This window comes from Rhineura floridana, chromosome 5 (assembly GCF_030035675.1).
Source record: "Rhineura floridana isolate rRhiFlo1 chromosome 5, rRhiFlo1.hap2, whole genome shotgun sequence".
Taxonomy (NCBI): Eukaryota; Metazoa; Chordata; class Lepidosauria; order Squamata; family Rhineuridae; genus Rhineura; species Rhineura floridana.
This window is the reverse complement of record NC_084484.1, coordinates 126811313-126834232: the sequence shown is the minus strand read 5'-3', so window position 1 is coordinate 126834232 and position 22920 is coordinate 126811313. Positions and strand designations below refer to the sequence as shown.

Sequence of the window (22920 nt, the reverse complement as noted above, 5' to 3'; positions counted from 1 at the left end):
TTCAACGTAATGGAGAGCCACAAGGTTAGGTAGAGGAGGAAGCACAGTCTATGCTTCTTCTCATGTAAACAGCATATCCATTGCATTTTGTGTGTGAACAGTACATGTGGATAAAATACACATGACTGCACTTCACATCTAGTTTGTCCCCGAGTGTTTTGGAAACCTTGCCTTCTATTGCTCATAAATGAGAAATTGCTGCTGCTGCACATGTCAGGCTCTACTCTGTACACCTACACCTTGCTGCCTGCCTGGACAACCTGCTTGTGCCTTTGTCTCTCTATGAAGTCTCTCATAATGCACTGAGGATTTATCTATAATATAGGTTATTCAGCTTTGTATATGCTATCAGGTTTAATTCTGAATAACCCCATAAGGACTTTTAAAAAAGTATTGTTACAACACTGTTCCAGACACAACTACTCAGAAGTTCAATTAAACATATTCTCAGGTAAGTGTGCAAACAAAAAACATTTTTAATAACCTTTACATGGATTATAATGGAAAGGTAGGCATTGTTTTCATTTTCTTATTAGTAGATTGACAGTAATAGTGTATTTCTTTCAGTCTACCCTGAGAAAAAACAGATCTTCAAAGCAAACCAGCAATTTGGAGGAAATTTAAAACTTTTTTCAATAGTTTTCTTGTATTATGCAAAATAAACAAAAATGATAAAAAGGCCAAAAAAAATTGTAAGAGCAAAATCATGCAAGATAAAGGAAGATGGTTGATAAAAATGCCTGTGTTTAAATAGCAATACCACAAACAAAATACCAGAAACAATCACAACCAACTTCTGATATATATACAAAGTAGCTGAAGGTTTTATTGATGCACACGCCCACTGTAACTACTGTAGGACTATGCAAGCAGTTAGCTTTGCAAAGAAAAGAAGCATCTTCTGTCTTAGCACAACAACTTGTTGCCCACAAAACTCCATGAACACTTAGGACTGATACACAGAACCCAAGGTTTGTTGGTGTGGCTGCTCCAAGGTAATTTTCTAAGCTAAGCTATATCTTGCGCATCGAGGCCTTGTTTTTAACACAGCTGCAAGTAGTTCTGCAAAGGTAGCTTTCTTCCACTGGTTGTGAATTGCACCAGAGGGTCTTGTTCAAGAGCTTTGTTTCTCTTTTCACAAAACAAGATCTAAAGTACTGAGTACTTGTAAGTGATGGTGGGTAGTATATACCATTCACAGGGTTGCATTGCAGTGGTACATACAGTGCCTTGCAGAAGTACTCAGACCCCTGACCAATGCTCTCATGTTACTGAATTACAAGTGGTACATTGTAATTTCGTTCTGTATGATATTTTATTTTGAAACACTGAAACTCAACATCAATTATTGTAAGGTGACATTGGTTTTATGTTGGGAAATGTTTGTAAGACACAAAAAACTGAAACATGTTACTTGCATAAGTATTCAACCCCTGCACTGTGGAAGCTTCCAGTTTACACAGATGAAAGAAACTGACATAATTACCTTACCATTGCCTCCACCTGTGAACCATTAAAGCTGCTGTCACATTGTCAGGATAAAAACTCCACTGCTGAAGGATCACTGGTCAGACTGTGGATCTGAAGGAAAATGAAGACGAAAGAGCATTCTACAGAAGTGAGAGATACTGTAATACAAATGCATAGATTAGGAAAAGAGTACAAAATAATATCCAAGTGTTTGGATATCCCAGTGAGCACAGTTGGATCAAATCAGGAAGTGGAAGCTGCATCAGACCACCCAGGCACTGCCAAGAAAGTGCCATCCATCAACACACAGTGCTCAACAAGAAGGAGACTTGTGAGAGAAGCCACAGACAGGCCAACAATCACTTTGAAGGAGCTACAGAGTTCAGTGGCTGCAAGTGGAGTAATGGTTCACCAGTCAACCATATCATTGCCACCCTGGGCTCCTGCTGGGAGGAAGGATGGAATATAATAAATAAATAAATAAACCAATCAATCAATCAATCAATCAAGAGCTCTGCATAATACTGGCCTATATGGGAGGATGGCAAGACGTTACTCAAAGAACACCATCTGAAAGCACGTCTGGAGTTTGCCAAAAGGCATGAGAGTGATCCAGCTGCAATGTGGGAAAAGGTTTTGTGGTGAGATGAGACCAAGATAAAGCTTTTTGCCCCAAACTCAAAGCGCTGTCTGTGCAGCAAACCTAACACTGCCCATGTCTCAAGACGCACAATCCCTACAGTGAAGTATGGTGGTGGCAGCATCATGCTGCAGGGATGCAAGTAAGCTCAAGATACTACAACAGAGGCTTTTACCATACATGGAGTGAGAAATGCCAGATGTCCAAGCTGGATTTAGAAAGGGAAGAGGCACCAGAGATCATATTGCAAACATACGTTGGTTAATGGAATGGACCAAGGAATTTCAGAGTTCCATATACATCCCAATTCCAAAGAAATAGGATACCAGGGAATGCAATAATTATCGAACTATTGCCTTAATATCCCATGCAAGTAAAGTAATGCTCAAGTTTCTACAACAAAAGCTCTTATCATACATGGAGCAAGAAATGCCAGATGTCCAAGATGGATTTAGAAAGGGAAGAGGCATCAGAGATCATATCGCAAATATACGCTGGATAATGGAACAGAGCAAGGAATTTCAGAAGACAATCATCCTGTGCTTTATAGATTACAGCAAAGCCTTTGACTGTGTAGATCATGAAAAACTACGGAATGCTCTGAAAGAAATGGGGGTGCCACAGCATCTGAGTGTCCTGATGCGTAACCTATATTCTGGACAAGAGGCTACTGTAAGGACCGAACATGGAGAAACGGACTGGTCCCCAATCACAAAGGGTTTGAGACGGGGTGTATTTATCATTCCATTTGTTTAATCTATACACAGAACATATCAGACAGAATATTAATGTGTGGGGGTTGAATACAAGATGTTTCAGGTTATGTTTCTTACAAACCATTGTTACCTTATAATAATTGATGTTGAGTTTCAGTGTTTCAAAATAAAATATACAGAATGAAATTACAATGTACCATTTGTAATCCAGTAATATGAGAGCATTGGTCAGGGGTCAGTACTTTTGCAAGGCACTGTGAGTTGTTTTGCTATCTTACCAACTTGCAAGTCATCAAACCTGCCCAACTGCAACCTGGACTCATTTCCCATCATTTATAGAGAAACTGATGATTGTGCTTCCATATCCAAAATCACACGATCCAAGTATAAATTACTCCCATCAAGTGCATCCAAATGTATCTTTTTATTCTAGGATAGGACATTGCACAAGTAGTCCAGCCTCAAGCAGACCAGCAATTCTAGAGCAAGTGCACCTGATTTACAATCAATTTTAGCCAAATCCTTCAGGCAATATATTAAATGGACTTCAGGTATAAATCTGTATGAGCAAGGACATGGTGAAGCTAAGATCACATTCACACACAACTGTGAACAAATTATTCACAATAATTCCAATATAAGGCAATAAGGCTGCAATTCAAAACATACTTGCTTGGAAGCAAGTCCCACAGAGTTCAATGGGGCTTACTTTTGAGTTCATACACTTAGGATCACACTGCATGATTATTTGCATATGTTCCTAATGTGTAGGTTTTAGGCTCAGTGGGGTGCGCAGCAAACCTTAACCTCACAAACACTTCCCCATTAAGCCTAAATGCATAAAAATCTTGTGAGTCTACATGCATAAAAATCTACAGAGGAAGACAATCAATCTGTCCATACACTTTCATAACACACAATTGTGTGCACAGGATCTTCTTATATTAAGAGTTCAAATATTTAGTGTTTTAAACTTCAGGTGCTGCATATGATGCAAGACAGTGAGAGGCAAACGTGGAAAGGCTTGCTTCTATTCTGCATACTCGCTGCATATAAAATCTACATGCAGGGGCAGAGTATGAACCAGATCACTAAGAAAGTTATGTGAAAATATATTTTGACTGGGAGAAGAATGAGTTTGTTAAGAATTTTGGTTGATGCCCCTCAAAATTTATTTATTAATTATATATTATTAAATAAATATTGATAAAAATGGAAGTCATTATATTCCACAATAATGCTATCTAGCTTAAACTAGGTTATGTGTCATACATAGCAAAGTGTAAAAAGAAGCTAAGATGCATCAGCCCCCACAAACAAGTACGGCAAAATTATTTTCAGCTATTATTCAGCATCCAAACAAAATTCAAGGAGGTCCAACCAAGGATTTATAAAAATCATGCATTACTCCATCTGAAGAAAGGCCTCTATATTCTAGTTGATGTGAAAGAGCTGCTTAAAGTAAGACTTCGTTTCAGGTAAAATTGTTTACCTTTTCCAAGAAAGCTGCTAATATGGTTTGCAACGAGGGCAAAGCATGGGATTTCCATTATAGGAAGTGGCTTAAACCAAGTTAGATATTGGTGAGTGGCAGAGTCAGTTAATTGTCTTTCAGTGCATCATCCTGGAATAAAAGGCCATTAATTCTACAAATGTGTGTAGTGAAGCAGTCCATCTTATTGATCAGATTTTATCCCTACAGGAACTATACTTAACAAAATTGTTAAGGAAGTAAGGAAAAATTCAGCCAAATATTAGTTACTTTATAACACTGTGATGATTAAACACCATCAAATGCAAAGAACAGGCAAGAAGCAACTGCATTCACTATTTTGTTCATCAGGGGAAGCATCTGAGCAAACAATAGCAGCACAAACTATGTAACTACACCAGCTGCTTAATAAACCTTGACAAATGACAACCTGTAGGCTGAGGGTCCTGTGAGGAGCCCTTAGGGGAAGACTGATCAGAACTGGAGGACTGTTGTGCTGAACCCTCAGCTAGCTCTCGCTGTCTCTGCTGTTCAGCCTTCTTAAGCCTCAGCCGCTGCAGACCCCTACGGAGTATAGCTAACTCAGGCGCCATTAATTCTGACAGACAGGAAAAAAAGGGTGTAAAAAGAAACAGGCATAGAACATAGGATAAAAAGAACATAAAGACTAAAGAGTGAGGTAATAGATATTGAGCAGAGAAATAAAAGCAGCAAATTTCTTTTTTTTAAAAAAGGCTACTAATATTCAGTAGGAAAACATAATGTGTTTCATTTGGTTACTTCCTTTCTAAATCATAGGCATTATGAAGTTTATTATTCATGCTTCACATCTCTACCTATTGCCCAACTATTTAACCAATTAATTGAAAAATAATGTATCAAAAAGCATGATGATATGAAACATATACACATGAAGCTTTCCTATAGTACTCTTATTCAATAGATGGCACCTTCTCTTAAAGTCTTCGTTTAAATTAACCAACATGATATTAGGGAGGAGACAGAACAGAAGCCTGACCAGCACAGTTCTTAAAAAGTGACTCTTTCCACTGGAGTCAGTTTACAAATCCTAATACAAAGATTGTAATAAAAAATGTGGCCACATGTTCCCTATTATGTGAGTAAAAAAAAAGTGTAGCAAATAGAAAATGAGTATGACAAAACACAGTTGAGACTTGGAAGGAGACTTTTACTCAGAATTTTGGATGAGGGTTGTTTTATTATTCCACCCATACAGAAAGAGGGGACCCTGAAGTATAAAGATCTGTGTATATTGTAATACAGTAGGGCCCCACTCATACAGCAGGCTACGTTCCGGACCCCCGCTGTAAAGTGGAATGCTTTGAAGATAATGGCGCACGACAAGCAAAAACCACCGTAAAAGCGAAACAAGCGCCGTAGGAGCAGGGCCTTTCTGCAATTTACAACCGCTGTATTAGCAGAACGCTGTAAAGCCGGGCATCTTTTTTTCATAGTGCACATACTTAGAATGGACAACTTCTGATTGGATCAGCAGTCCAATCCATGTACCTGCAGCAAAAATAAAATCTACTTCCACCATTCTTCACATTAAAATATATAAACATTTCCTTACATGAAGACTATCTCAGAGTGGGGAGATAATGGGGATAATGTAAAGTGATTCAAAGACAGACAAATACTGTAGAAAATTGTTTGTATCTAACAATGGCTTCACCTTATTGTAAATCACTTCTGCTTGCATAAGTTGCAGCACCTAATTCTGACCAATCACAACCCCAACTGCTACCTCCCTCTAAGCCATACCCCATTCTGTTCAGGAGGATCACTCAGTCTTCAGGAGCAGTTTTATGGGGGGGGTGCAAAAATTGAGTGCCTTAACTTGCACAAGCAAAAGCCCTTTCCACTAAGGCAAATTCACCACGTGACACAACCCAATATTTGTAAGTGATAGGACATTTACTTCTTTAAGATGTAAGAAACAGGTTGTTACCAAAGGCTACTAAAAAGTAGCAGCAGACTTTCAGAAACAAACCGGCATTATGCAAGTCAGAGCTTTACTTGCAGACTCCCGTAGAGTCCTCCCTTTTAAAGTTACTAATTTTAAGAATATTTTCATAAGTGGAGAAGATCAACTGGTGTTTGATTTAATCTAAATATGTGGTGGTGGTGGTTATGTGCCTTCAAGTCAATTACGACTTATGGTGACCCTATGAATCAGTGACCTCCAATAACATCTGTCATGAACCACCCTGTTCAGATCTTGTAAGTTCAGGTCTGTGGCTTCCTTTATGGAATCAATCCATCTCTTGTTTGGCCTTCCTCTTTTTCTCCTCCCTTCTGTTTTTCCCAGCATTATTGTCTTTGCTAGTGAAATGTGAATATATGTACTGTTAATTAGGAAAGCTTACTATACTATAACTAGTTGCTCTAACAACTGTTAGAGTTGTTACATATAATAAGTCTCTAAGTAACAGCCCATTTAAGCTGAAATGGTAGGAATTACATTTAAACTGGTTTAAATATTTAATTGTTCTGTTGTTTGGACTACATTGCCTAAGAAAATGTTTGGCTATAACAGCCACAACACAGTAAAAGACAATATCCATTTACTATTATTGTGGCCTAACTGTTTGGAAGGTATTTGCAAGATGTGCTTTTTCATGAGAGTAAAGTGGCTCAAAAGACACGCTCATACATAGCATGGGAAAAGAAAAACCATAAAAAATTTCCAGTTACAATAATGTGTATCACCTGCAAATGTAGTAAGTCAAGTAGAAATTATATACAATCAGTTGCTTTACATTATTTGGTTCACACAGCAACTCTTGTCAAGAGACAGCAGCCGAATTCACACACAACATGTTCTAGCTCTACATGAATGAGCCTGAGCAAAACATATTTTGTACTCCCACCTTCCCGCTTGTCCAAAAGTAGGACTTTGTCAAAGCTTATTTTTATTTTTAAGGAATTTCTGCTTAAATTATGTTTGAACCAGAGGTCCTGTTTTAAACCAAACTCTGGTCAGCTTCATAATAAGCCAACTTCAAACAATGGGTTATGGAGCTGGCTTATTAAACCAGTTGGATCTCTGGTTTGAACATGATAAGTAGAGATTCTCTAAAAGTAAAACTGAACTCTGGCAAAGATTTCCTCTTGTCCATGCAGAAGAAAGTGGGGGGAGGGAGTGCTAGAACCTTTGCTTGGGTTTAGTGTTACATGCAAATACAATGTACTGCATAAAAGCACTTGAACACAAAAGATCTCATCAGTGTATCTTGGGTGAATAAAGGTGCCTTGAATACACAGTAGCTACTATCAGAGTTATTTAACTCTGTGTACAACTCTCAACATTTACAAATATGATGTCAATCTGGAGTAACTTCATATTATAGCTGAATAAGTATTATTTTAAAGTGATGAAGGACTCTTAGCATGTAAAGCAATTGTAGAAAAAATCTAAAATTAATCCTTTTGAACATCTGAAGGGAAAGCAATTCTATAATTGATTTGCTTAAAATTGATTTGCCACCCTGAGCTCCTGCTGGGAGGAAGGGCGGGATATAAATCAAATAATAAATAAATAAAATAAACATAGTTACAACTTTTTACATTTTGACTGTATAAACATCTTTCCTTTGAAAGATCTTAAGAGACCCAGGATCAGGCTTCAAAGAACCACAAAATTAGTTCCATGAGTCCAGAGGAGTTTCGGACTTGTGTTTTTCCCCAGGAGAAATATTATGGAACATATTGCTTTTGAAACTGAGGAGCACAGTTTCAAAAGCAATCTGTGATACAACATAGGAGTCATTTACTCAAAGAGGCTCCAAATTCCACTAGGGTGGGTAGGGCAAACCTTTTCTATGAGCCCAAGTAGCTCTTTGGACAAGGTGGTTTTCAACCTATCAAAATAATTCAGATTGAATGGGGTGTGCAAGAAGGAACTCCTAGCATTTAAAAAAATGGTTAGATAACAGATACTTGCTTATTAATTAACCATGAGTATATTATAGCTCCAGACCCTGCCAAAATTGCAGCTCCTGACTTGATATTCATCCATCATAAATGAAAAGGCTTTATCAGTGGAATAGTGGCCAGCAACTAGAATGCCTCAAAAATGGACCATTGGTCTCACCTGAAGGGTGATTTTCATATGAGGACGGCCATCACTGCGGGTATTAGCTCCACCTATCGTGCGAAGGCAAGAATGTCTTTGAAGTCAAGACTAGGGGCGTCAAGCCCCTCCCACTCTCCAGTTCATTCGCAGTGAGTCTATAGAGAAATATCTAAAAATACAAGAACAGGGCCAACAGGCCTGCCAGCAGGAAAATAACATGCATAATAACATGACTCTAACATAGCGAAATAACAGAACTAGCAGTCTTGACTTCACTAGTAACTTTAAATGCAATAGCGTAACAATAATATGTAACAGTTTAGTAAAAAATCTATGCATCCTCCAACTGGGATGGTCGTGATGGCCGTCCTCATATGAAAATCACCCTTCAGGTGAGACCAATGGTCCATTTTCCATAGGAGGCCGGCCATCACTGCGGGATGTACCAAAGCAGCCCATAACAGGGAGGGACCACCCACATGCTAATCTTCATTAAGAACCTGTTGCAACACTCGCCTGCCAAAAGAGGCATCGGCAGAGGCATAACGATCTATTTTATAATGCCTTATAAACGAGTGAGGGGTAGACCAAACAGCAGCCCTGCAAATATCAGCAACAGGAGCATTAGTAGCAAAAGCAGCCGAAGTGGCAGCTGACCTAGTAGAATGAGCTGTTATACTAGCTGGAACTGGCAGCTTAAGGGACTCATATGCTAAGGTAATACATGCCCTTAACCAGCGGGATAAGGTAGAATTGGCTACTTTATGCCCCATAGACCTTGGATGAAAGGGTACAAACATAGACTCCATTCGTCAAATCTCCTGGGTCCTAGACAGGTAGGTCTTGAGAGCCCTCCGAACATCCAACGAATGCCAAGCCTTCTCTAGAGGATGAGTGGGGTTCGGGCAAAACGAAGGGAGTACAATGTCCTGATTGCAATGGAAAACTGAGTTGACCTTGGGACGGAAGGAAGGATCAGTTTTCAGCACAACAGAGTCCTTGTGAAAGACACAGAGATGGCGGGCAGAAGACAATGCGCCCAGTTCCGAAACTCGTCTGGCAGAAGTGATGGCGACCAGGAACAAGACCTTGAAGGACAGTAGACGTAAAGCACAGTCCTAAGGGGTTCAAACAGTGGGCGTTGTAAAGCTTGTAGGACCTTGGACAGACTCCATGAGGGAAAACGGTGGATTACAGCCGGTAAACGTAAAGCAGTGCCTCTGAGGAAGCGTTTAATGAACGGATGTGAGGAAATAGGGGCACCAGTGGAGGACACTGAAAGGATGGACGACAGAGTGGACGCATGTCGACGTAGAGTGTTGGGTCTGAGTCCCATCATAAAGCCGCTATGGAGATATTGCAGCACCTGATGCATAGTGGCCTGGGATGGATCGCAGTGGTGAGACTGGCACCACTTGGAGAAAGCCACCCAAGTATGTTGATAAATACGGGTGGTAGATGGTCATCTCGAGGCTAAGATAATATCAATAACAGCGTCAGACAGGCCAGCCGACCTCAAATGTCCCCGTTCAAAAGCCACGCTGTTAGATTGAGCCAAGTGGGGTCCTGATGCCATACTGGACCCTGGGATAGAAGATCTGGCCTGACTGGAAGTGTCCAAGGATCCATCACCGACATTGCAAGAAGATCCGAGAACCACGGTCGGCGCGGCCAATATGGTGCTATCAGAACCAACTGTGCCCTCTCGCTCCGCGCCTTCCGCAAGGTTTTGGCTAACAGCGGTATGGGAGGGAAGGCGTACAAAAGACCGTCTGGCCACGGTATTGACAGAGCATCCACTGCTTCCACTGTTGTGTCCAGGTATCGGGCAAAGTACCTGGGAAGCTGATAATTGCGATGGGAAGCAAACAGGTCGATTGAAAAGACGCCGAACCGACGCTGGAGACGATGGAAAATGGACAGATGAAGTTTCCATTCTCCCAGAAAGACCTGTTGTCTGCTGAGCCAGTCTGCTGTCGCATTCCAAATCCCTCTGAGATTCTCTGCTTTTAGGGACTGTAGATGTTGTTCTGCCCAGACGAAGATGAGGGAAGCTAGGTCCTGCAGAGGACGGGACCTGGTGCCCCCCTGTCTGTTCAAATGTGATTTTACACACGTGTTGTCCGTTCGAATGAGGACATGGTCCAAAGGGAACAGAGACTGAAAATGAAGTAGAGCTAAGTGGACCTCCTTGAGCTCCAGCCAATTGATGCTCTGGGTCTGCTCTGCTGTGGACCAAACCCCCTGAACTTACTGGGAGTTGCAGTGTGCTCCCCAACCGATGAGACTGGCATCCGTAGTAACAACAGTCCTGCGAGGTTCTCTGAACGGAGTGCCCCTGGAAAGATGTTGGACCCTCGTCCACCAGCGGAATGAAAGGCGCAGTGCGGGGCTCAGAGGAACGGTGCGATGATTGGAGTTGGCAATGTCCTGTTGAAAAGGCAACAGAGCCCACTGAAGGTGGCGAGAGTGGGCTCGAGCCCATGGCACAATATGGATGGTAGAGATGAACATTCCGAGCGCCCTGGCTAGAAGCATGACGTCTGCGGTTGTTTGTTGCATCAAGGACCTCGCGATGTTTGTGATGGCCGTGATGCGATCTGGAGACAGAAACAACATCGCCTGCAGGGTGTCCAACATCGCCCCTAGATGTAGTAGGCATTGGGTCGGTTGAAGATGGCTTTTGTCGAAGTTGACAAGCCAACCGTAGGCCTGCAAAACATTGAGGGTGAGCGTTAAATGACGATGAGCTAGCTCCTCAGAGCTTGCCCATATTAAAATATCGTCCAGATATGGGTAGAGATGGACCCCTTGAATCCGGAGGTAAGCCACTAAGGTGAGAAGCACCTTGGTAAATACTCGCGGAGCCGAGGAGAGACCGAACGGCATCGCTCTATATTGAAAATGCTGGGGGCCAAAAGCAAACCGAAGGAACTTTCTGTGGGCTATGCAAATGGGCACATGGAGATACGCTTCCTTTAGGTCGATAGAAACCAGGAAGTCTCCTTCTTGCAGGCTTTCAGTAATGGAGTGGAGGGATTCCATTTTGAATCTGCGGTATGTTACAAAATGGTTGACGAATTTGAGGTCCAATACTGCCCTCCATGACAAATCTCGTTTGGGCACAGTAAATAGGAGGGAGTACACCCCTTCCGACCTCTCTGATGTAGGGACTGGCTCTATCGCCGCTATGTCCAACAGGTGATGTATAGCTGTCTGCATGATGCTGTGCCTGGTCAGCGCCCTGGGGCAAGGGGATAGATGGAATTTGTCTGGTGGGGTCACCCAAAACTCTATTGCATAGCCAGAAGAAAACAGGTCCCTGATCCAGGCGACCTTAGTCAGATGCAGCCACTGGTCTCCAAACATAAGCAGTCTGCCCCCAACCGGTGGTGCATTAGTACTGTTTGCGCTGGCGAGACCCTCCCCTATATGAGGACGATGAGGTACCTCTGCGCCCTTGGTACTGACCTCTGCCCTGGAAACGTCGGTTCCAGGTTCCCCTGAAGGGACTGGAGTCATAGGATCGGAAGTCGCGGCCTCGTCCTCCTGGCCACGTTCCGAAAGGGCTGGTTATTGCGGAAGGAGGGAAATCGCCTGAAAGGCCTACGATCGATGTTCTTGACAGTGGCCAAAACCGGTTTGTGAGCGTCTTTGGGATCAACCAGCACTGCCTTTAGAGCTTCCTCGCCGAAGAGCAATGATCCGGAGTAAGGTGCCCTGGAGAGATTCACTCTGGCCGTAGAGTCAGCTTGCCAGTGGCGAAGCCAGAGGGTCCATCGGGCGACTATCTGAGCCGTCATGGCTCGTGCCCCCAGTTGAGTGGCATCCAAAGTAGCATCAGCTACAAATGCTGCTGTCTTGCACAATTTTATCAGTGACCTTCTGAGAGAAGCAGGATCAGGGTTAGGGTCCTCTAGAAGATCATCCAGCCACATCATTGCTGCCCTGGAGAAGACGGAAGCTGATGCGGAGGCTCGCATGGAGAAAGCAGTGGCCTCATGATTTTTGCGGAGAGCGAAGTCTAATCTTCGCTCAGTAGCATCCTTTAGTTGGGATTCTCCTTCCCTAGGCAAAAGAGATCGTGAAACTAGGCTAGCGATCGGCTCGTCTATGCCGGGAACGGCCAGCTTGGTGGCAAAGTCAGGAGCTAGAGAGTAAAGTTTGTCAGCCAGGTTCTTGAAGTGGCGAGTTTGGAATGGATGAGACCATTCTTCGGTGGCCAGTTTAGCGATGGGATCCGGCACCGGGATGTAATGCTCAGTAGGTGCAGGAGATTTGAGAACCCTGGCTCCTTTAATAGCTGGAGCGGCAGCTGTTGGGGGCGCAGCTTGGAGACCAAGGGTGTTAACCACCCTGCGAGCTAGAGGTTGATAATCTGAGGCATTAAACAAGCGATACGATGTATCCTCCTCATGTTCCGAAGAGTCACTCCATTCGTCTCCTTCAGCATGATCAGCAAAGGGTGACTCCTCCCCATATGAAGTGTCATCAACACATCTGCCTCTCGCTACGTCAAAAGGATTTGGGGAGCAGGAAGGATTTGCCTCATGACCTACATATTGGTCCATAGTGTGTTGAGGTATGGCGGGGACTTGTGGTGGTGACTGCATTTGAGTAAAAAATGACAGCATGCCCTGAAGTTGTGAAAGAAACTCATGAGACAGCTGCAGCCCCGTTGAAGCAGATGGTTGTGCCTGAGTAGGTGGCTCAGTGGGCTGTGACATAGTATAAGCCCTGGGCGGCAATATGGGAGGAGGCTGGTTAAGTGTTGGCTGAGTAGGAAAGCCAGCAAAGTCCTCCTCATCGGAAGAAGCAGCGGGGGAATGAAAGATATCCGTTAGCTGTTCCTGGACTGCTGAGGTGGGGTTCGGAACAGAAGCATAGCGTGGACGCTTCGGTTTGCTGTGGCTGGAAAGATGTTTAGTCTTAGCCAGTGATTTGGCATGCTTAGTCTTAGTTGCCTTAGATGGTTGTGGCTTGGCTGTCTGAGACATGTCTGGCTGTTCCGCCATCTTATATTCACTATGGGTGAAGTACACGGCCACAGCGGGGGCAGAATGTAGAGACCCGAACAGGCACAGTACACGACCACAGAGGGGGTAGAATGCACTGGCAGATGGCTAAGTACACGGCCACAGAGGGGGCAGAATGTACGATGGTAACAGCGTGAATATAATGCAGACTAGACTTCAGACTTGGTACACGGCCACAGAGGGGGCAGAATGTACGATGGTAACAGCGTCAATATAATGCAGACTAGTTCAGGCTTGGTACATGGCCACAGAGGGGGCAGAATGTACGATGGTAACAGCGTCAATATAATGCAGACTAGTTCAGGCTTGGTACACGGCCACGGAGGGGGCAGAATGTACAGTCCAAGAGCTTGTGCACAGAATAAAGAGCCTCAGCACACGGCCACGAATGGGGCAGAATGTACAGTCCAGCAACTGAGATCAGAGCCTCAGCCTTGATGATACAGCCACAGAAGTATAGGTTCAAGTAGTTGTAGAGCAGACAGTTGCAATGAGCAGCAGCAGTAGTCGTGTGGAAAAGAAACCCTAGTATAGTTATAGGGTCCTATCTGCAACACACATACAGGGAGCCCTTGCAAGGCAGATCCCCCTTGGTTAATACAGGAGAGGGTAACAGAAAAGGCGGGGAAAAAAGGGACGAACAAAATGGCGCCCGTAAAAAGAGCGGGAAAATATGATCAAAAAATGGCGGAGATGAAAAAGGAGCAACGGCGGACTTGTACCAGCGAACTGGGGGAGGGGCTGCCCAGCACAGTCTCACAGCAGCAGCCGTGGGGCCGATAAACACACTCGCGGCTCTGAAAAAAACCCAAGCAGGGGACGGCCAGGAGAATGTTGTAACGGGTAAGGCAGCAGAAGAAAAGCAGCCGCAGCTGCCGCCTGCAGAGCTCTTCGCGGCGGGGAGTTTAAAGCCACGGAGCGAGGCTCAGCCCAAGGATAAAGCCGCTATAGGAGAGCTGCAGCCGCAGGCTCCCGAGGAGCGCGGCAAAACCCAGGAAGGTATTGACTCAAGCGGCCAAAAAACGTGGGTCGGGAAGGCTCAAAACAGGTGGTGGGATAACGCAGGGAGCCGCAGCTACAAGCTCCCGCCTGAGAGTAGAGAGAACCGCAGCCGCGGTCTCCCTAAGGACGCCACGGAGCGCGGCTCAAGGCAGCCCAACAGAGAAAAGCCGCTACAGCAGAGTCGCAGCCGCAGGCTCCCGAGGGATGCGGCAGAACCCGGGGAGAAAATAACTCAAACGGCCAAAAACGTGGAGAACCGCAGCAGCGGTCTCTCTAAGAGCCGCCAGGCAAACAACAGGGGAAATAAACGGCCCGGGCAAGGGAGAAACCCCCCCAAGGAAATTCCCCAGGAATCGAGTAAACAGTGTTAAACACAAGACAGAGGGAAGGAAAGCACTTGGGAGACACACAAGTAACAATACCTCCACACCCTATCAAACAAATACACAAACAAACACAAAAGACTTAGCTAAATGCTACGCTATAGAAATCTCAATCTTGTTCATATGAAGGCAAGAATGAACTGGAGAGTGGGAGGGGCTTGACGCCCCTAGTCTTGACTTCAAAGACATTCTTGCCTTCGCACGATAGGTGGAGCTAATACCCGCAGTGATGGCCGGCCTCATATGGAAAATGCTAGTGCTACTAAGTATAGAATATATTTGAGAAATGTGGCAACAATGGAGCATGGCTCTTTAGACCTCCTGTGTTCATTAGTGTTTGTCCAGCTTATTAAATATAAAGTTGCTCTCAGACTGTTCTTAGTTTCATTTCTGGAAAGCGTAGGGCTTCAAGTAGTTGTAGAGCTTTATTACATGAATTCCAGGGCACCTTCATACATGTCATTTTTCCTGCACAGAAATACCCTATGTGGAGCAGCTTCCAAACACATTTGTACAGGTTCCCCTATGCAGTAGTGCTCTGTATGCAGGATTTACTTTAAAAAAAAAAACCTTCACCATCTTTCTGTCCTGAAAGTGGCGCATAACAATTTAACACAATTTACAGTTAAATATATAATCAAACAATGGAATGACAGTATAAAACAGAATGTCATGTGTGAAGCAGCCTAATGAAATGAACTGAGCTCTACTGCCATTCATCCCTTTACTTCTTGTGAGGTGTAAGTTATGTTCTTGAAGTCCATTTCCCTATAGTACTTACTTTAGAAGTTTCACTTCTTTCCCATTCTCTAGAACTGTACATCCCTACATAGTAAAGTTGCAGTTTTATATCTGCTTTCAGCCATCCATGACTGCCAAATCACATATAGCCGGTTCACTGAAAAATGGTGCATGTGTACTCTGATGAAAGCATACAGAGGCTGAGAAAAAAAGCCAAGCCATGTGTTTGAAGGACGGGTTCCCAGTAATCCAAATAGCACAAACAGAGGTTCCATATTCTGTGCATATGCCACTCAATTTCTAAAGGGAAATAGGTCTACTGTGAACTCCTACTTTTGATAATATGTACACCTCCTACTGCTAAAGGATATGGCAATCCTAGCATAGGAAAGTTGGCACACATTTATAAGTAGAAAAGCCCAATTCAATTAAGTAGAAAATGCTGGGTGGGACAGGGAACAGTATTTTCTATTTATATCAGGAGTGGGGACCTTTTCTGGCCAGATTTTTATCACCTCACCTCTTGCAGGACAAAGGTGACAGGCCCATCTGTCAAACAACTGATGTCACTATGACATAACGGGTGCTGTACTTTGAAGCTGTGATTGCTGGGACTTCAAACAGCAACAAGGAGCTCTTTGAAAGTCCTTGGTTTTAACAAGATTCTGATGCAAACTCCCTCCCAAATCAGGTAGGGGCTTACATCAGAATCCCTTGCTAAAATGAAGGAAAAAACTTCCTTTTAGAAGGGACTCCTGTGCAAACCCCTTCCTAAGTCAGGAAGGGTTTGCATGGAATCTTGCTGAACTGAGCAGGATTTAACCCCTTCTCATCAGTTGGGCAGCTGTTAAATCCTGCTGCCTTGGCTGCATGCACCTGTTCTCTGCTGGAACAGTCATGTGCAGCCAAGGCAGAATTTAACCCTCTCCTCCCATCCATCAGGTGACATCATGAGCGATACCAGTTGATCGGTGAGTGGATGTTATTTGGAGAAAATGGACCATTGGTCTCACCTGAAGGGTGATTTTCATAGGAGGAATCCCATCATGCTGGATTATAGCTTGTCCTATCGTCCGAAGGCAAGAATGTTTCTGAAGTCAAGACCAGGGCGTCAGGCCCCTCCCACTCTCCAGTTCATTCACAGCGAGTCCAAAGAGATATATCTAAACATGCAGGAAAAAAGGCCAATGGGCCTACCAGCAAGAACATAACATAATAGTAACATTCATAATATCTGACGCTAACCTAGCGAAAACAGTAATAGAAGTCTTGACTTCACTAGAAAATTAAAATGTAATATAATATAATATAATATAATATAATATAATATAATATAATATAATATAATATAATATAATATAATATAATATAATATAATGACAAAATTGTAATATATAGACCATCCCAAAAATTATGTAGTTATCCTCCAACTGGGAGGGTCATGATGGGATTCCTCCTATGAAAATCACCCTTCAGGTGAGACCAATGGTCCATTTTCCATAGGAGGAATGCCATCATGCTGGATGTACCAAAGCAGCCCATAACAGGGAGGGACCACCCACATGCTAATCTTCATTAAGAACCTGTTGCAAAACTCGTCTGCCAAATGAGGCATCGGCAGAGGCATAACGATCTATTTTATAATGCCTTATAAACGAGTGTGGAGTAGACCAAACAGCAGCTCTACAAATATCGGCAACAGGAGCATTAGTAGCAAAAGCAGCTGAAGTGGCTGCTGATCTAGTGGAATGAGCTGTTATACTAGGCGGAACTGGAATCTTAAGGGACTCATAGGCTAAGGTAATACATGCACGCAACCAGCGGGATAAGGTGGAATTAGCTACTTTATGCCCCATAGACCCTGGATGAAAGGATACAAACAAAGACTCAGTCTGTCGTATATCCTGGGTCCTGGACAGGTAGGTCTTGAGAGCCCTCCGAACATCCAACGAATGCCAAGCCTTCTCGAGAGGATGAGTAGGATTCGGACAAAATGAAGGTAGAACAATGTCCTGGTTGCAGTGGAAAACTGAATTGACCTTGGGACGGAAGGAAGGATCAGTTTTCAGCACAACAGAATCCTGTGAAAGACACAGAGGTGGCGAGCAGAAGACAATGAGCCCAGTTCCGAGACTCTTCTCGCCGATGTAATTGCAATCAGGAACAGGACCTTGAAAGACAACAGACGTAAAGGCACAGTCCTGAGTGGCTCAAACGGAGGATGTTGTAAGGCCTGCAGAACCTTTGACAAACTCCATGATGGAAAACGGTGAGCTACAGCCGGCGAGCGTAGAGCAGTGCCTCTGAGGAAGCGTTTGATAAACGGATGTGAGGCAATAGGGGCATCAGTGGAAGATACTGAAAGAATGGACGACAGAGTGGACGCATGTAGACGCAATGTGTTGGGTCTAAGTCCCAGCATGGGGCCCCTATGAAGATATTGCAGCACTTGTTGTACTATAGCCTTGGAAGGATCGATGTGTTGGGACTGACACCACCTGGAGAACGCTACCCAAGTATGTTGGTATATATGAGTGGTGGATGGTCTTCTCGAGGCCAAAATAATGTCAATAACAGCGTCTGACAGGCCAGCCGATCTCAAATGTCCCCGTTCAAAAGCCACGCTGTTAGGTTGAGCCACTTGGGGTCCTGATGCCATACTGGACCTTGTGATAAGAGATCTGGCCTGACTGGAAGTGGTCAGGGATCCGTCACCGACAGTGCAAGGAGATCCGAGAACCACGGTTGACGGGGCCAAAATGGTGCTATCAGAACCAGCTGTGCCTTCTCGCGACGTGCCTTCCGCAAGGTTTTGGCTAATAGTGGTATTGGAGGGAAGGCGTATAATAGGCCCTCCGGCCACGGCAGTGACAGAGCATCCACCGCTTCCGCTGTCGTGTCCAGGTATTGAGCAAAGTACCTGGGTAGCTGGCAATTGCGACTGGAAGCAAACAGGTCGATTGAGAAGGGGCCGAATCGACGCTGGAGAAGATGGAACACAGTCGGATGAAGTTTCCATTCTCCCGACAAGACTTGTTGTCTGCTGAGCCAGTCTGCTGTGACATTCAAAATTCCTCTGAGATGTTCTGCTTTGAGGGATTGCAGATGTTGTTCTGCCCAGTCGAATATGAGGGAAGCTAGGTTCTGTAGAGGCCTGGACCTGGTGCCTCCCTGTCTGTTTAAATGAGATTTGGCACACGTGTTGTCCGTTCGAATGAGGACATGATCCAAGAGGAAGAGAGACTGAAAATGAAGCAGAGCTAAGTGGACAGCCTTTAGTTCCAGCCAGTTGATGTTTTGAGCTTGCTCTGCTGTGTCCCAAACTCCCTGAATGAACTGGGAGTTGCAGTGGGCTCCCCAACCAAGGAGACTGGCATCGGTGGTAATGACAGTCCGGTGGGGTTCTCTGAACGGAGTGCCTTGGGCGAGATGTTGTACCTTTGTCCACCAGCGGAATGACAAGCGCAGAGTGGGACTCAGGGGGATTGCTCGATGGTTTGAGTTCGCAATGTCATGTTGGAACGGCAACAGGGCCCACTGTAGCTGGTGCGTATGTGCCCGAGCCCATGGCACAATATGGATGGTGGACACCAACATTCCGAGAGCCCTGGCTAGAAGCATGACATCTGCAGATGTTTTGTGCATCAGAGACCTTGCGATGTCTGTGATAGCGGTGATGCGATCTGGGGACAGGAACACAGTCGCTTGCAGTGTGTCTAACATTGCCCCTAGATGCTGCAGGCGTTGGGTTGGTTGTAGATGGCTTTTGTCGAAGTTGACTAGCCAGCCGTGGGCCTGTAAGACATGGAGCGTGAGGGTTAGATGACGATGAGTAAGCTCCCTATACCTCGCGCGTATTAGAAGATCGTCCAGATAAGGGTAGATATGGACCCCTTGAAGCCTGAGGTAAGCCACTAGGGTAAGTAGCACCTTGGTAAATACTCTCGGGGCGGACGAGAGTCCGAACGGCATTGCTCGATATTGGAAGTGCTGGGAGCCAAAGGCAAAACGAAGGAATTTTCTGTGAGCTATGCAAATAGGGACATGGAGATACGCTTCCTTTAGGTCGATAGAGGCAAGGAAGTCACCTTCTTGCAGGCTGTCTATAATGGAGTGGAGGGATTCCATTTTGAACCTGCGATACTTTACGAAACGGTTAATGAACTTGAGGTTCAAAACCGCCCTCCATGAGAGATCGCGTTTGGGCACAGCAAATAGGAGGGAGTACACCCCTTCCGACCTCTCTGCAGTGGGGACTGGCTCTATCGCCTCTATGTCCAAAAGGTGATGTATCGCAGTCTGCATGATGCACCGCCTGTCTAGTGCCCTGGGACAAGGGGAGGGATGAAAATTGTTTGGAGGTATTGCCCAAAACTCAATTGCATATCCATAACAAAAGAGGTCTCTGATCCATGGGACCTGAGTCAGAGGTAGCCAAAGTTCGGCAAATAGAAGCAATCTGCCCCCAACTGGTATTGCCTTAGTATTGTCTGCGTTGGCGAGACCCTCCCCTGTATGAGGACGTTGAGTAGCCTCTGCGGCCCTGGTACTGACCTCTACTGGGGAAACGTCTATTCCAGCCTCCTCTGGTGGAGCGGAAATCAAATGCTGGGAAGTCGCGGCCTCATCCCGCGGGCCGCGTTCCCCGAAAGGGCTGAGACGTGCGGTATGAAGCGAAACGCCTAAAGGGTCTGTGCTCGACATTTTTGACGGTGGCCAAGACAGGCTTTCGAGTGTCCTTAGGGTCGACAAGCACTGCCCTTAATGCCTCTTCCCCGAAAAGTAATGAGCCTGCATAAGGTGCTCGTGAAAGATTAACCCTGGCAGTAGAGTCAGCCTGCCAGTGACGAAGCAGAGGGTCCGTCTGGCAACGACCTGCGCCGCCAAGGCGCGTGCTGCTAGTTGATTCGCGTCCAAGGTGGCATCGGACACGAAAGCAGCTGTTTTACGCAATTTTAGTAGCAATCTGCGCAGGGAGGCAGGATCTGGATTGTGGTCCTCGATGAGGTCGTCTAACCACATCATCGCTGCCCTGGTGAAAATAGAGGCAGATGTGGATGCACGCATAGAAAAGGCGATGGCCTCATGGGTCTTGCATAAAGCAAAATCCAGTCTCCGTTCAGTGGCATCCTTTAGATGAGAGTTCCCCTCCGTCGGCAAGAGGGACCTGGAAACTAAACTGGAAATAGGCTCGTCGATGCCAGGGACAGCCAGTCTGGTAGAAAAGTCCGGGGCCAAAGGATAGAGTCTGTCCGCAATGTTATTAAATCGGCGTGCCTGTAAGGGGTGGGACCATTCGTCCTTGGCCAGTTTAGCGATGGGGTCTGGCACAGGGAGGAAGTTTTCAGCTGGCGTAGGGGATTTCAAGACCCTGGCCCCTTTTAAAGCGGGAGTGGAAGCTGCAGTTGGAGTGGATTGAAGACCAAGAGCGTTCAAGACGCTGCACGCCAGGGGCTGGTAATCCGAAGCGTCGAAGAGACGATAAGAGGTTTCTTGCTCTGGTTCCGAATGGTCACTCCACTCGTCCCCTTGGTCTTGCAGCGTGAATGCAGACTCTTCATCAAAAGAGGCATCATCAACGAACCTGCCCCTGGCAACGTCAAACGGGTCTGGAGAACCTGATGGGTTTCTCTCACTGTGTAGAAGTTGAACCCCGCTGTGTTGAGAGATAGCGGGAGCTTGTGAAGATGATTGACTCTGAGCAAAAAAGGACAGCATGCCCTGAAGTTGTGTAATGAACTCATGGGACAGCTGTAGTCCCGGAGATGTAGATGGTTGCTCTTGCATAGGCGGAGCTGCGGACTGCCCCACAGGTAGTGAAGAAGAACAAGCTCTGGATTGACTGACCGTTGGCTGTACAGGAAATCCAGGAAAGTCCTCCTCATCAGAGGAAGCAGCAGGAGAATGAAAGAGAGTAGTTAACTGTGCATGATTTGACTCCTCTGGCACTGGAGCAGAGACATAGCTGGGCCGCTTGATTGTGCTGTGGCTAAGATGTTTGGTTTTGGCAACCGCTTTTGAGTGCTTATGTTTGACCGCCTTAGGAGGTTTAGGCATAGTCATCTGGTTTGTCACAGGCTGTTGTTTCGGCTTGGTTGCCTGGGTTGTCTCTGGCTGTTCTGCAATCATATGGATATTAAGGGTAGCTGTACACGGCACACGACTGGGGCAGAATGCACAGACCCGAAGATGCTCAGTACACGGCACACGACTGGGGCAGAATGCACTGGCAGATGGCTAAGTACACTGCCACGATGGGGCAGAATGTACACACTGAACAGTTTTAGAGCAGACACAGTACACAGCACATGACTGGGGCAGAATGCACTGTCAGATGTTTAAGTACACTGCCACGATGGGGCAGAATGTACACTATGAATAGTCTAGTACACGGCCACAGATGGGGCAGGATGCACAGTCCAGGTCAGTCCAGACAGGTGGTATGTGGTATCAATCCCGTGCACACTAGGATCAATAGTCTGGTGTACAGTCAGTCCAGTATTAATAGGTTTAAAGAGCCAGCCACCAGCGCACCTTCCTTGCAGGAATAGGAGGCTTTGTACTGTTTAGGTATTGCTACTGTTTAGGTAGCAGCAATAATCAATAGTAGTTGTTTGCGTGAAGAGCTGTAGCAGACTTGAATATGTGCTCTGCAGCTTACTAACAGACACAGCTTACTAACAGACACTGACAGGAAAGGTATACACTGACAGCGGCAGGCCTAAAACAGAGGCGTTTATCAGTAAGGCCAATAGAAAAGGCGGGAAAAAAGTGGGAGGATCAAAATGGCGCCCACAAGGAGCGGGAAAATTGAGCCAATGAGAAAGGTTTGGGGTGAGGAAGGAGCAATGGCGGTCTAAGGAGAGCGCCAACGAGCTCAAGATTCTCAAATTTTTCAAGCTCAAATGTTGTCGATGGCGGCTGGGGGGCGAGCTATGTCTTAATAGCCGCGGAGACGGGCTCACGGAGCACAAAATTTAAACGGAGCCGCAGCCGCAGGCTCCAAAGGTCGTCGCGGCGGGAATTAACTGCCGCGGAAAGAGCCGGAGGGAGGGGGGCAGAGCAAGGGAAAGAGCCGCAGCCGCAGGCTCTGGGGCCGCCGAAATAGGCGGCGATAAAGAGAACGAGGCGGCGCGAGGCGGAAAGCCGCGATCGGAAGCTCCCGATTAGACTTGCGGCCGCCTGCTGAGCGAGGGAGAGTCACACGTGGTCTCCCGGAATCGCCGTTAGGATCGGCAGAGAGCAGCAGCTCCTGCGAGGCTAAACGAGGGCAGAGGAGTGCAGCTGGGTGAGAAGGAAAGCCGCAAGCTCCCGTAACAAAAAGAGACTAAGGCAGCTGCC

The 22920-nt window shown here is 45.6% G+C and overlaps 2 protein-coding genes across 7 annotated transcripts in view; both read right to left on the bottom strand.

Annotated features, from left to right (window-relative positions):
* Nucleotides 1-22920, bottom strand: part of DCAF6 (DDB1 and CUL4 associated factor 6) — an 80000-nt gene that overhangs the window by 22549 nt on the left and 34531 nt on the right. For 4 of the 6 annotated variants that reach the window (XM_061628035.1, XM_061628037.1, XM_061628040.1 and 1 more), the window contains exon 11: nucleotides 4749-4916. The exons of the other annotated variants lie outside the window; for them this stretch is intronic. In XM_061628035.1, the coding sequence (XP_061484019.1) occupies nucleotides 4749-4916 (168 nt within the window). The remainder of the gene's footprint in view (nucleotides 1-4748; nucleotides 4917-22920) is intronic. 6 annotated transcript variants of the gene reach the window in all.
* On the bottom strand, nucleotides 1513-19440 carry LOC133385311 (uncharacterized). The gene is made up of 3 exons (XM_061628043.1): nucleotides 17461-19440; nucleotides 16593-16742; nucleotides 1513-1581 (listed from the first exon to the last, which is right to left on the bottom strand). Exon 1 carries the CDS (start codon nucleotides 19300-19302, stop codon nucleotides 18280-18282), a length of 1023 nt encoding a protein of 340 aa, XP_061484027.1. The 5' UTR covers nucleotides 19303-19440; the 3' UTR covers nucleotides 1513-1581; nucleotides 16593-16742; nucleotides 17461-18279.

Coding starts and splice junctions, on each gene's coding strand:
- LOC133385311 (XM_061628043.1), bottom strand. CDS start 19,302: ATGTTAGACACACTGCAAGCGACTGTGTTCCTGTCCCCAGATCGCATC.